The 14,117-nt window shown below is 35.8% G+C and overlaps 2 protein-coding genes across 2 annotated transcripts in view; one reads left to right on the top strand and one right to left on the bottom strand.

Annotated features, from left to right (window-relative positions):
- The window catches only part of ndufs7 (NADH:ubiquinone oxidoreductase core subunit S7), a 9,585-nt gene extending 6,658 nt beyond the window's left edge, over positions 1-2,927 (top strand). The window contains exons 7-8 of the mRNA XM_015393907.1: positions 376-464; positions 2,518-2,927. Coding sequence (XP_015249393.1) covers positions 376-464; positions 2,518-2,615 — 187 coding nt within the window. The 3' untranslated portion in view covers positions 2,616-2,927. The remainder of the gene's footprint in view (positions 1-375; positions 465-2,517) is intronic.
- Positions 2,928-7,473: 4,546 nt separating this feature from the next.
- On the bottom strand, positions 7,474-12,580 carry gamt (guanidinoacetate N-methyltransferase). The gene is made up of 6 exons (XM_015393911.1): positions 12,279-12,580; positions 10,811-10,956; positions 10,666-10,729; positions 10,415-10,482; positions 8,067-8,177; positions 7,474-7,730 (listed from the first exon to the last, which is right to left on the bottom strand). Exons 1-6 carry the CDS (start codon positions 12,454-12,456, stop codon positions 7,590-7,592), a joined length of 708 nt encoding a protein of 235 aa, XP_015249397.1. The 5' UTR covers positions 12,457-12,580; the 3' UTR covers positions 7,474-7,589.
- Between the last annotated feature and the right edge of the window lie 1,537 nt (positions 12,581-14,117).

Here is a 14,117-nt window from a genome sequence, read left to right as displayed (position 1 = left end):
CACCTAAATGTGGATTTCATTTACTTCACTGCTATGTAGTATGTCTGAAGTATTTTGGCTGCTGCAGTCCAGGTTGATCTATTTATTTATTATTTTTTTTTTTTTAAGTTGTTTTTTTGTGGACTTTTTTTTAAGATAAAGTCGGTAAGCTGCGTGTGAGTTAGACAGTTCCCTTCTTAGCCTGGTTTAGTAAAGCTAACAGGATAAAACACTTGGTGGCAGTGTTGGCCCAAATAACTGCTCTAAAGCTGAAGTTAATCTTAGCAACCATTGGTGGGATGCCTTTACTTTGGGCTTTTTTATTGCTCAGCTGTTACCTCCAATCTAATTAAGTTTTTAAAAGGTTGTATTTTTTTTCTGATTGTCCTCCCCTAGTTGTGCCAATGGAGGAGGTTACTACCACTACTCTTATGCTGTAGTTCGAGGCTGTGACCGCATTGTGCCCGTGGACATTTATGTTCCAGGTAAGCCTTTTTCTAAATCATTTGGAGGTGTCTGACAGGTGGTATAGTAACTGCACAGCAGAACATGTTTATAGATATAGAGCTTTTAGTCTGTCGGATTTCAGCTGCCTGATAGAAATTAAAAATAAAAAAGCATGGAAATCATCTCTTCACAAACTGTTTGCTGCTCAGACTCATTTCAGATGCATGCAGAGATCTTGGAGATGAAAGTCAAAAAACAGTTTGTTTTAGGATGTACAATTAAAAAAGAAATTAGTTTAAGAGGTACATTATATAGTCTTTATAGTCCTATAGTGGATTCCTAGATTAACTAGGGTCAGATTTCGCCATCTGCTAAATTGACTTTACGGAACCTCTTTACAGGCTTTATGCTGGAAAGTTTGAATGACTATCAGTTTAATTTACTTTTAATACCAGATGTTTGATATTTTACTGCTTTCTAAGTTCATTTTTTGGTTTAATCTGGTGCTGGGAGCTTTTATTGGTTCTGCACTCCACAAAGCCCACAATGCAATGCAGCAAAGAGCCCTGCTCCTTTTAACTTTAAACCAAACATTCATCCATAACAAGAGTTGAACCAAATTTAATCCGTATTCAGTAGATTAGAATGTTTAGAAAACTTACTTTAGAACTTATACTTCAGTAAAGTAATTGAATCCATTAAGTCGAACACATTGTAAAGATTAATAACATAATCTGATGTTTTAAACCCTGATAATTTAATGCTTACAACCAATAAATACACATTTAATTAACCTTAAATATAAATAAAAGACCAATAAAATATACCTTTAATGCTAAATGTTGGCTTGGTGAAAATAATTATTTCTTATACCTAAATGAAGATTTTACAAAGCAGATGTTTTCATTTATTGAATATATCTTTAGTTTCAGTAGGTGATTAAAATCTGTGTCCTGAATTGAAGTGCTCAGTTTGTCACAAGCTGCAACTGGAAAACTTCAACCTTAGTAAAGTAATATTTAGATTTTATACATGTTATTTTATAGTTATGTAATATTTTAATAGATAATTCACATGCATATGCACCTTAATAAATAAGGTATATTTTATTATAGTTGAACAGTTATTCTAGTTCAGTAATCAAATAAAAAATATTAAACACATGTTTACATTCTCTGTGCTCTTTCAAGCATTTATCGATATGACTTTTGATCAGTTCCTCGTTCACCTTCATATTGATTGTTCATATTTTATTCACCGTTTCAGCATTTCTATACAGAAATAAAGCAATTCCATTAAAAAAAATATCTAATTGACTGTTCAGTCTTTGCAACCAATACTTAATACACTGGCTGCATCAGTGGTGTGTGGCAATAAGTTACCCAGCTCACTATAAGAACTGACCATATTCAAAAGGTTTTCTTTAAGGTCTATGATATCGTGGCCATTAAAGCAGGGTCTGAAATTGATTGAAAATCAAAGTTATTGAAATACATTTTTAGTTCATTAAATACAGAGAGATTGTTATGGAACATTCTTAATTTTGTCTGGAATCGAATGGAATCTAGTGCTTTTAAAACTTTATATAATTAAATATTAAATATTCTGAATAAAGTTAGAAAAATCCTTTATGGAGGATTCAGTTTCTACATTAGATGAAGGATAAATGTGTCTGCTTAATTATTTATTTAGTTTTAATCTTTCTGTCTTTCTTCAGACCCCATGAATTAAAATGATTGGCTCCTATCACCACTGGTTCTACCAGAGCAGTTGGTCTGGCTGATGGTTTGAATCTGTCTCTGAGGAACAGGCTGTTTTGACAATCTGCTAGTTTGACTGAACTCAAAATAACGTGTTTAACTTTAGATGGAGGGAAATTTTCTTATAGCAGCAATTCCTCAATATTCAGTCTTTAATGCATTGCTTTGAATGTAGGGCAACTGTAACCTTCCTGCTCCATTTACATTAATACCAGATTCTTGGTAAACATGGCAGCTATGAAAACCAGCAGGGCACTTATTTTCCTAATCGACTTGTCCTGTTAGTCATTTTGTGGTTTTCATACTTCATGGCTTCTTTATTTGTGCTCAGGTTGTCCTCCAACGGCAGAGGCTCTCCTCTACGGCACTTTGCAGCTGCAGAAGAAAATCAAGCGAGAGAAGAAGATTAAAATCTGGTACCGGAAGTGATTGTGTAGTATATATATATAAATATGTGTGTATGTAAAGGCAGTATTTCTGGTTTTATTTGGAGCACTGCTCTTCTTCCACAGAGCTGCAGAAACTTTAATAAAATGAGTTAGTTATTCAAGGCTGTTTAATCTGAGACAAAACAGCATCTGCTCAGTTTAGGTTTCTGGGTCTTTAAACCAGAGATTAACAGAATAAACAGTTAACTTAAGGGGGGATTAAGCTGCAATATGCACTCGGTTGTAAACAAAATAAGCGGTGAACCTCAGTATCCCTAAATGTCATTTCCAATAAAATTTGCTTCATACAAATGCAGAATTGTTGCTCCTTTTGTCATTATTGTGATCCTTGTTTTAAGAAGATGAACCTGAGCTACCAGATGTCATCTGAGATCAGCATAACATCCTTCATATTCACACAGATCCACAAAATGTGATGCTAAAAGTACAAAATGATGAACCACTGAAACACAATTCAAGGAATAAAGGAAAAAAATATAATCTAACTTTTCTTGATCTCACATTGGAGAAATTTACCTCTGCATTTAACCCATCCCCTTGGGGAGCAGTGAGCTGCCATTGTGCGGCGCCCGGGAAGTAGAGTGGGGTTAAGGGTCTTTCTTAGAGACCCAGTGGCTGTGGGAGTGGGACTCGAACTCAGAACCTCAGGATTTCAAGCCCTATGCCCTAACCACTCCCCAAACAGTTTGTATTTACCTTAATGCATCAGTTAAATATATAAGTACCATATTTTCTGGACTATAAGCCTTTTCACGCTTTGGACCATGCGGCTTATAAGAAGGTGCAGCTTTTCTGTGGATTTTTACTACCAAAGGGGGAAGTCAAATTTAGAAATGGAAGAATAAGGGACTAATTTTCATTTAGCACAAAAACATGCTAGCAGCAGGCATGATGCAGAACAAATGTCCTGAATTCACACATTTTAACATTTATTTGCTGCATTAAAGCTGCTGAACCATTGATGAAACTGGGCTAAACTCCTGACAAGCTGAAAAAAGAGATGATAAAGCTCCATCTTTCAGCAGAGGCTCTCACTGCTGCAAGCCAACAAGCTAACAGGAGCTAGCATTCTTCTCCAGGGGCTATATGTAGAGCTCCCGCTACAGGTTTGGCGGGAGACAGTTCAGAAGTTACCAGCAGCTTATAGCTCAGTGTGGTTTATATGTATATTTCCAGTTTTTTCAAAAAATTTAGTGGGTGCGGCTTATAGTGAGTTACGCTAAAGAAAATACGGTAGATTATTCATGTGAAAATCTCTGTTACAACAACATATTTGAGTATTGATTTAGTATATGGTTTATGTACTGCTGTATCCACAGTGGTCATTTAAACTTTAGATGATATCTTAATTGTTTGGTTAGTTAAACTAAATGAAGCTGCAGGTAAATCACATTGACCAGTGATAGACCCTGAAATATTTACTGGAACAATTAGCTGAGCATTCACAACATAAAATCCAATATATTTAATTACCAAAATCACTGAAGTTAGATCAAGAAGGTTTAAATGCCCACAAAACCAGAAAATTTCCTTTTGAAGGTCAGATTTATAGAGAATATTTCTGTTTTTTGCTACAAAATAAGTGAGCACTTCTAATTGGAGATTTTTTCCTGCTTATTGTTTATATAGTAAAAATCCAAATTTTATAAATTATAAATGACCTTCATTTGTTATCAAGTTTCTTCCCACATGATTAGATGGTGGTTAGCTACAGCTTCCTGGAGCAACATGACAGAAGACGAGCTGCCTTAGAGTCAGCGGCGCCAACACCAGGAAAGGTGGTTGAAGAGTCTTCCTGAAGGATGCAAATAAGACATGAAGCTGGGATTTGAACCAGCAACCAGAGCTGGATTGACTGTTGGGCATTCAGATGGATCAACACTCATTTTCACACTGGCAAGAGGCTGTCAGATGTTATGATCAGTTAGTCAATATTTAAGTGGCCTTTTACCCAATTGGTTTTATTTTATGCTTGTTTCATTTCTTCTAATCTACAGTTTTGAAACCACTCAACGTTCACATAATTCCTCTGGTTTTCTAAGTGTGTCACCCTTAAAATATAACTAATCATGGTGGGCCACCAAAAATGCCTGAGTAATTTTTAGAGCCCAGTACAGCCCTCCTGTAAACGGGATGGATTTCCCTCTTATTGCAAGCAAACTAGTTAACTTCAGACTTTAAATATAAGAATGTTTTGAAAAACATAACTGGCATTTAGTGAACGGCAGGAAAGAGAAAAATAATGTCAGTGAAGATTAATATTCCTTTAAACGTACTCTTAGCTCCATTGCTTTTTGTTTTGATTAATGACTGACACGTAGCAATGATTGAACTGTTGCTCTTTAGATTTTTTAACTTGACTTGTATGGAAGTCAAGTTAAAAATGAAAATAATTTGCAGGGTTTAGCTTTTTCAGCCACAACTGTTGCTTTGCATCCTTAATCATTTTAAAGGTAAAATGGGCCAAAACCAATATGAATACATGCAAGTAATCTATATTTTTGTGTAACTGATAACCTGCACATGTAAAAAAAAAAAAAGCTCAAATAAATGTTGCATAATTTGATGCAACACAAGTGTGAACATGCAAAGGTTTATGCATTTGGAGAGTGTTTGAGAAACTCATTTAGTTTGTCTGTGCTGGCTGCACTTTTCCTTGTTTTGCTGCAAACAGTTATGCTAAGGAAAATAAGCTCCTATAACTGGACAGAATTTAATTTGCCTGTTAAATCAATATTAATGCATCAGTACTTAATTAGCCATGTGTTCAACTCGCTGCATTTCATAGCAGGCTAATATAGTTTAACATCAATCAGTTAAAGATGCTGTTTAACATGAGCACAACTTTAAAAAAACAGGTTTTAGTCCTAGTCCTTCAGTAGTACAATGGCTGTTTTAATGATACAGAAAATAAGAAACAAAGCATAATCTGTAGAATGCAAGTAGCTACTTTAAAAATATATATAAATAAAATTCATTTTTTTTTTGGTTCGGATTTTTTTCTTTTTAAATGCAGATATAAATTCTCTGCAGGTAGACAATTAATGTAAACATAGCTTTGTTTTAGTTTTTTTCCTTTCTTGCCCTGTTGTATTACCAGGAATGATCATGCAGTAAATTCTTGATTCAGATCTTTGATCCACCAGCAGCTGCTTTCCCACCTGAGCTCAGCCTGTTGTTGCATCATCCATCCGTCTAATGATTAATGGTTCCTCACCAGGTGGTTACTTGTTCCTACGTGTTCATTCTTTTATCTCCTCCTCAACTTATCTCCAACCATAAACTGAGACACACGTACTGTACTCTGTCTGTCTCTGCCAGCAGTAACAGACTTTTTTCTCAAGTGGCTATATTTAAACGCATGCAGTAGTATGCATGCCTGTCTATTGTACTTATAAACTCCATGTTTTGCTGAAGACATGAATGGCTGCATTATTATGAGGTGGAAAGAAGATGCAGTCCCCCTGACTGAATACTTATTAGTTGGATTTACAGCTGCAGGTTTTTCACTGTATGCCTCTTAGAGCTTTTTTGTATCTGCAGAATTAATGTTTTTCTCATTCTAAGCCGTGAAATGGCCCAAGATCAATCAGAATGGTTGGAGATTGACGGTGAAAATCATTTCAGAAAACTTGCTAAATATTTGACTATTTTCTGTGTTGCAAATTGACCTTTGCCCCTGACTCAACTCCAGTTCAGCTTCTGATTTAACTTTCCATCAACTCTGAGTAGAGTCCTTAACTTTGCTAAAAAGGATAATTCTTCCCCATCACACCATGTGCCATAATGACGAGGTTTTCAGAGTAAAGTGCTGCTTGTTTTCCTTTAAGCTAGCATTCTGCTGTACTTGTATCAGCATGAATACAAGTTCTTTTTCCTTATCTGGTGACTTTTGAATGTCCTTGGTTGTGCTGGAATTTTTGCAGATGTTGCCCAGGTCTAATCCTGAAGAGGTACCGACCTGCAACTGTTACATGATCCCTTCTCCAGCTCACCTGAATTAGAAAAAGGGCTTGTTACCTGCCCACCACAGAGCTGAGTGCTGAGGAGGGAAGTATCCAACCCCAAATGAGCAGTTGCATTATTAACATAGATCAGATATATTCTTTAGTCTTATGCTTATTGGTAAGTTTTAGTTTTAAATATATCAAACCGATACTTTATTTGCATAAATATATTCATATCACCTTTATTATAACATCTTTTCAGATCTTTAAGTAAATTGTTAGCATAATTTTCGGAATCATTTCTCATTTCTGCTTAATCTGGACTATATACTTAAAAGAAATGAGAATTTCAATTAGCTTTGTCCCATGTATAAATTCACGTTGAATGCATTAAGATGACCTAGTTATAGAGGTCACAGACAAAACCTCATTTAAATGTTTCAGGAAAACTCCTTTATAAATTCTCTCATATTATAAACAACGTTGTGAACTTTTAAAACCATTTCCAAGATACCAATCCTGGGAAACTTTTTAACTATGCCAGCATTTTTTCCTAGCTATAAATAATATATATAACTGAACATAAATAACATGAGTCTGCAATCGAGAGAACATCTTTGACTACAAATTGCAACAAAGCAATTTTTCTTTTTTACCATACTGTGAGTAATTATTTTAAAGTGTGGACTTTAATGAGATGCATTCACAGCAGGAAGCCTGCTGGGGTATAGAAGACCTCTAACGGGGAAGCGTGGTCTGAGCAAGATCTTAAAGGTTTTTCTTGGTGGACTTTTGCAGGTTATAATCAAGCGAGTAAAACCAGTCAAATGATATTCTGAAAGAATAAAAATCCAATAGTAGATTTCTCAATAAAACACAATAAGATAAAGTTTAGTCCTGATAGAGGTTGTTTTATTAAAACACTGTAGATTGAAATACACATAATGAGTGTCATGGGAAAAAAGGCACACAGGAATATAAAAAGGCTGCAACAGGGTCTTCGTCATTTATCCTTTCACAATAGTGGGAGTGATCATCTTCTTGAAGGAGTAGTATTTGCATTCAGTGGGCGGGTCAATGTCCATGGTGGCAGTGGCAATCTTCTCCTTCTTGAATCCGGCCTCGAGCAGATGAGGCACCTGAGTTTCCTGAAAATCATTAACACACAGAGAGGCGGTTAGTGTGCAAAAGCTTTCAGGTTTATCAGTAGCTACAAATGAAAACGGCACGTAACTCAGACTCACTCCTGTTCTATCTGCATGTGCTGCTTGTCTCTTTTTGTGATAGTTGTTACATAACCACATCATCCAGGTCTGCTCTGCATGGTTTTAAAGTATGCAGTGTATTTATACAATCTTTATTTTTCATGTTCCAGTTTTATTGGTGCATAACTAGTATGTACTACAGGGAAGATACTGAAGAAAAGCTAAAGGAAATCATAATGTTTAGGTGGAGCCTTTGATTAGCTAATCAAGGCGACAAACCTCAAACATTTTCTCGATGTCGTTGTATTTAGTCTTGAGCAGCTCGCCCCAGGAGGTAAGGTTGCAGTAGGTGAGGACGCCTCCGGGTTTGAGGAGCCTGTGAGCATGACCCTGCAAGCAAAAACACAAAGTTAGTTTTTTCCTTTATTTAGATTAGAAAAACAAATATCTGGGATCTGTCTGAGCTGGTAGGAACACAAGATACATTTTTCTTTCTACACTGCAAAAACGATCTAGAAATAAGTAAAAAAAAAAATTATTCTGACTTAAATTAAGTGTATTTCCCCTTAGTTTGATTAGGTAAATAAGATGATCTGCAAATGCAATAAGTATATGTATTCTTAAAATAAGATAATTAGATAATATGGACTTCAATTAAGACAAGGCAATTGTTTTTATCTTATTCTAGATGTTACTTGTCTTGTTCGATTGGATAAGTTTCTCACCTAAATTCAAGAAAAAAATGCACTTATTATGAGAAAGAAATACTTATTTGAATTTTCTTTTTTGCAAAACATCTATCTTATCTGCACTTTGTTCTTGTTTTATTTATTTCTTACATTCAACAGTGAAAGGAAAACATTCCCTGAAAATCTATTTTAAAAACAATAAGGGAGAATAATTTGACAGTTCTTTTATTAAATAAATTGAAGGCACGCTTTGTAAAAGGGTAATTTAAGGGGAAAAAAAATTGTACTTGTTTTGTTTTTAAACTGTTTTGAGCTCAATAGTATCTGATTTCCTCTGATCCTCCCTGAGATGTTTTTGCAGCTTGTTTTTAATCTGCCTGAGGTAGATTATGTTGATTGGACATGATTTGACAGGAAGGTTACCTGTCTATGTAGCGTCTTATAGGTGAGGGTGTATTTAGCAGCAGAAACTAGAAATAACCTAGATTTGACTCGTTAAGGACGAGGCCAGCAGCACAGAACATCCTGAAAAACTCTTTTTAAAACAACTAGTTCATCTCTGTTTAGATCCTGCTGGCTAACAAACTGGAAAAGAAATAAATAAATCAAGAAGAAGGGTTTTAGTTAAAGATGTGATCAAAACTCCAACAGTTGCTTTAGGTAGAGCTTCAGTGTTTCCTTGAGGATTTAAGAGTAAGGAGCTATTTTCACGTTTTTTTTTTTTTTTTATCAAATTCAAGGAAAGAAGCGATCTCAAAGGTGAAAATTATTTTGAAAGTAAAATAAATGTATTAGTGAAAACAATTTTTCTCACTGATAGAAAAAAACTGATGTTATTTGAGACTGAAGAAAAAGTTTTGAGAGAATAAATGACAGAAACTGACATGTGGAAAATATGTTCTTATTCTCAATATGTTTTGTATTCCTATTGGCCAGTCTCAACAGAATTGGCAAAAATAACTCCATATAAGAAAACGCCAAGAAAATCAACTGTTGCTAAGTCAATCCATCAACTTATATACAGCTTTTCGACAGTAAATGAGCAGCAGCTTAGCAGTGAAAAAGAACATTTCCATTCATAAAGTGCAGCAGTTATCAAGTGTAAATCAAGTGTAGTGTGGGAGAGACATGGTGCAAAAAGGCATTGATGCCTAAATTATATCAAAATGTGTGAAGGGATTTCAAAAGACTTGTTAATGGAGGGAAGTTACTGCAATGGGAAAGGGGATAAAGTCGATATAACAAGAGAGCACTGAATGTCCAAGTGGCCCTACCAGAGCCTAAACTGCAATCAAATAAAACACTAGAAAGGCCTTAAAAAAAAAAAAAAAAACTTTCTACCAAAGCTGCCCATTCTATGTGAGAGACCCTGCAGAGAAGAAAGGTAGAAAGTTTGCACTCTAAACAGCTGCTGTTTTTTTATGAGACAAAATCATAAAGACTTGAGACCTTTTCTTGCAAAATTTTTTTTGTATATTTTTTTGTTTTTAATCGCAAAATGTCCAAACAAGCTTTTGTATCTTTGTCATTTTCTATGTTAGGTTTTGAGAGACAAATGGATTTGCACTATGTAGGAAAATACCCGCAACACAAAAACTCGAAAAGATGATGTACTATGATTCTGTACTATGTTTATGTTCTTTTTAATTATGTATTTTTACCTCGAATGGAATAAGATCATGTTTTCTATGTATCTTTTAATACTTTTGTTTAAATACAGTGAAGCCTTTATATTTTACTGAGATTTATGATGCTTTTAGTATAGATAGTAGAACTACCCTTCGCTGTTATAACCTAACATGATAATTATAGGATTTCCTGTTTTCTTTCCCCATTAAAGCCGCACAACTTCAGGAGATGGGCTACAGACACCTACTTTAGTTTTATATCTGATTTTAATGAATATCCTTCTCAAATGTAACTTATTTTATTACCTACCTTGATGAAATCAAACTGGTGAGTGTGCCATGTTTCCTCAGAGAGAGGATATGTGTCATAGAGAATACCTGAAAGAGAAAGCAGGGCTGGCATCATGCAGGTGACTTAATTACATTTATTTATTCCTAGCTCATTTCTACCATTTAGAGGTTCTTATCTTCTAAAAATGGTTGGTTTTAACTCTGCTGCAGTTTTCCTATCCCTTGTAATGTTTATAATTAATAGGAAATAGGTCTGATTTTATATCTCACCATCAAAATGATTGTCTGGCAAGGTGGGAACAACCTTCTCCCAGAGGCCCTTCAGAGGGACCACCTGCAAAGGAAAAGGAGGCTCATTAAAACCTTTTTGTTACCATCATGAACAAGTATGGCTCTATTGAAGGAGCCCAGTGACCTTGTGTGGCTGAGACTTGGCCCAGTTCTCCAGACGGGCAAAAACTCCATCATTGCACTCAATGATCCAGTGCTCTTCGATTGGGAAGGACTCCAGCTTGGTGGCAGCAATGGCCATGCCAAAACCGATCTCCAGAACCCGACCACCTATTAGACAAACAGAATCAAAAATCAATTATTCCCTGGCAGTAACATGCCATTTATAAAAACTAGTTTTGGTTTGATTAATTTAGGGCTGCAACTAATGATCTTTTTGCAAATCGATTAATCTATCGAATATTTTTTCAATTAATCAATATTCGGATAGCCAAAGGTTCCTTAAAGAACACTTTTTCTGAAATTAAACAAGGTGAAACTAAAACAATTCTACTTGAGGATTTCTGGATAGATAAATCTTGAATGCAAAATGTTTATATATATATATATATATATATTTTTTATTATTTATTTATTTATTTTTTTACAATTTTGGTATAATTGCTGCTAACGGGTTGGTTGATCTGTCACCTTAATGCATATTTTACAGTCTCTAAACTCCAGTTAATGACTAATCGATTACTAAATTTGTTGATGATTATTTCAATAATTCATTAATCTAATTAATTGTTTCAGCCCTAGATTTATTCCTCTGTAGGACATTTGAGGTCCAGTTGCTTAAAATGTGATTGCAGAGTAATTTCTTTCAACAAATCTGTACTTTTGATAGTAGTATATTATAGACAAAGGTTAGAGGTTGGTGTTTAACCCCTTTTAGTGATTGAAATGTCATTAAAATGCATCTGCAAATAAACAGTTTGGTGAAGAAATACATGTGTAAGCCTCTTAGAATGGATTAAAAAAACAGTCATTAACACCACATAACATAATAATCACATTTCCTGGAGGCAAACTTTAGATTGATACTTTTATTTAAATGCTTGAATATATGAAGGATGTAGTTGGATAAGTCTAACTTCCAATCTAACGTAAAGCTCATGAGCTTTGCTGTGGTGCTCTTTGGCTCCTGCAGCTTCTTGGCCCTCTTCCAGCAGTATAGTAACAGCTGCTGTAGTACTCACCAACACAGAGAAACACGCTTCTCACACTCAAAGGTTCCTCTTCCTATTTCTGTGTGCTCTTTTTGAAATACAAAACTGGAATTTGACAAACTGAGTTTCTTTTGGCTGATATTTAAGTCCCTTTAAAATCATTTTGATTTATTTTTTGCTATTCTAAGTGTCACACTTCAAGGGAAATATTTATAGTTAACATAAAAATATATAAAGATTTGATGTTTTTTTTTTTTTATTTAAACGTATTTGATAGTGACATATGAATGACTTAGAATGTGCACAATCTATACATTTTATTCTAACCTCATTCTTTTGAATTCCTTTTTTTTCTGTTACTGTCTCTTTAACTGAGTGACGTCCATGCAGCCTGAGTCCATTATCGGACAGACTCGCTCCTTCTCCTACCGCCGCTGTTACCTTTAGAGGCTGCGACGGTCGCCAGTGAATGCATGTACGGGGTCTCCCATCGCTCCATGACCGGCTTGCCCATTATTTCCAGGTGCGTGTCGGCCTCGTTGTACCCGGCGTTGGCGTCATGCCAGGACGACTTGCAGTTCTCCCCCTTTGAGAAAATGGGCTGAGCAGAAGAGGTCATTTTGTTGTACTGTCGGTGCTGCAGTCGGTGGGCTCTGCTGGAGGGTTTGTCTGACACAGAAGAGGGGGAAAGTGGAGCAGGCGGGGGTTTATATCGAGCTCATAACTGCTGACACCGCAATCGTGTGACTGGGGTCAAAAAGCGCACAAACACATTCCAAGACCTAAGAGAGGCCAAGATCCTCTGAAGATAAGAGGGCTCACTAGGCTGGATATAACTGGTTCCATGTTTTATAGCCTATTTAGATTGATTTGCTCAGAAGTCTGTAATGGAGAGAGGAAAGACTACAAAAATAAGCATTTATTTTACTTCTTGTCTTAGCTATTACCATTAGGCAAACTTTGCAACAGTTCCCCTAGATATCTAATAAACCCATAGCAAATATATTTGAGAAGGACAATATGGAGAAATGTGCTGTCTACATTCCTACTGATAACTTATGTCATCATTAAGAGACAATCCAAACCTAATCCAGATACTTGTAGCATAATTTAGAACCATCATGGTGTACTGATCAAATTATTTTTTATTTATATTAAATTCTTAGGTCTAATCTGCCAGGCCTGCAAGACATAAAGTTATTTGAAATATATGTCATCCGGATATTGTCAAAAAAACATTCACATTTCAACATTAAATTGTATTTATTTTGTCATTATATCCTTTTTTGATTTAAAAATACAAAAGCTAACAAATGGACTATGTGTTAAAACGGGGGTCTCGTCAGTGAATAAAATGCACATTATGCCAAGATACATTAAATCTAGTTAGGAAAAAAGTTAAGCACTGGCAAATTTGTGTGCTCATTGATCACTGGAACAGTAGACTTCACAGATAAGGCATATATATATATAGATATATATATATATCTATATATATATATCTATATATCCAGTCCAGTAGAGGACACAATGACATCACAGGCCAGCGTGCTCTTTTTTTCCAGAAGTAAACATGGATGGTACTGCCGGCACGCATCTAGCAGTCTTTTCCAACCATAAAAATTCTATCTTTTCAATATGTTTAAACACAAATACTGCTCTCCGCATCATCATCTGCCATGGTTGTTGTTTTTCTTGCCGCCTCTGCGCAGCAAGACGCATAATAGTGACGTTTGTCGGATATTAATGACGTTCAGGTCGGATGAATGCGACCTGGCTGTTCAGACACAGGTTGCATTTGAAAAGATCAGATTTTAATTGGATTCAGGACCACATAGCCAAGTGGCCTGGGTCGGATTGAAAAAAATCGGATCTGTGTTGTTCAGACAGCCATGAAAAGATCAGCTCCAGGTCGCATATGGGCAAAAAAAATCGGATTTGGGTCACTTCAGGCTGCAGTGTGAACAGCGTGAATCTAGATAGTGTCAGCCTCAGAGTCCTCAAGGTCTAAATGGGGAAGACCTCCTGCTTTGTTCCGGTACCAAAGAAAACGTAGCCAACAGTCCTCTACGACTGAAGACCTGTTGCCCTGACACCCTACACCATAGGGTCCTAGAGAACCTCCTATAGGTCTACCTGAGCAAGCAAACAAGCAGCTATCAGGAACCCCTGCAGTTTACGTACCGCCATACGCTTTGAGTTAGAGATGCAATCATACTTCTGCTTCAACAAAGATACTGTCATTTACACAAAGCAGGCAACAATGTGAGATTGCGTCTT

Source organism: Cyprinodon variegatus, unplaced genomic scaffold (assembly GCF_000732505.1).
Source record: "Cyprinodon variegatus isolate N-32 unplaced genomic scaffold, C_variegatus-1.0 Scaffold662, whole genome shotgun sequence".
Lineage (NCBI taxonomy): Eukaryota > Metazoa > Chordata > Actinopteri > Cyprinodontiformes > Cyprinodontidae > Cyprinodon > Cyprinodon variegatus.
This window is presented reverse-complemented; position numbering and strand designations above follow the sequence as displayed.

What these genes read in the sequence shown, in the direction of transcription:
- gamt (XM_015393911.1), bottom strand. Translation starts at nt 12,456, where the DNA reads ATGACCTCTTCTGCTCAGCCCATTTTCTCAAAGGGGGAGAACTGCAAG. An exon ending in CCAAGTCTCAGCCACACAAG is followed by an intron (nt 10,730 to 10,810) that starts GTCACTGGGCTC and finishes TTTCCTTTGCAG; the next exon opens with GTGGTCCCTCTGAAGGGCCT. An exon ending in ACATCGAGAAAATGTTTGAG is followed by an intron (nt 7,731 to 8,066) that starts GTTTGTCGCCTT and finishes AATGATTTTCAG; the next exon opens with GAAACTCAGGTGCCTCATCT.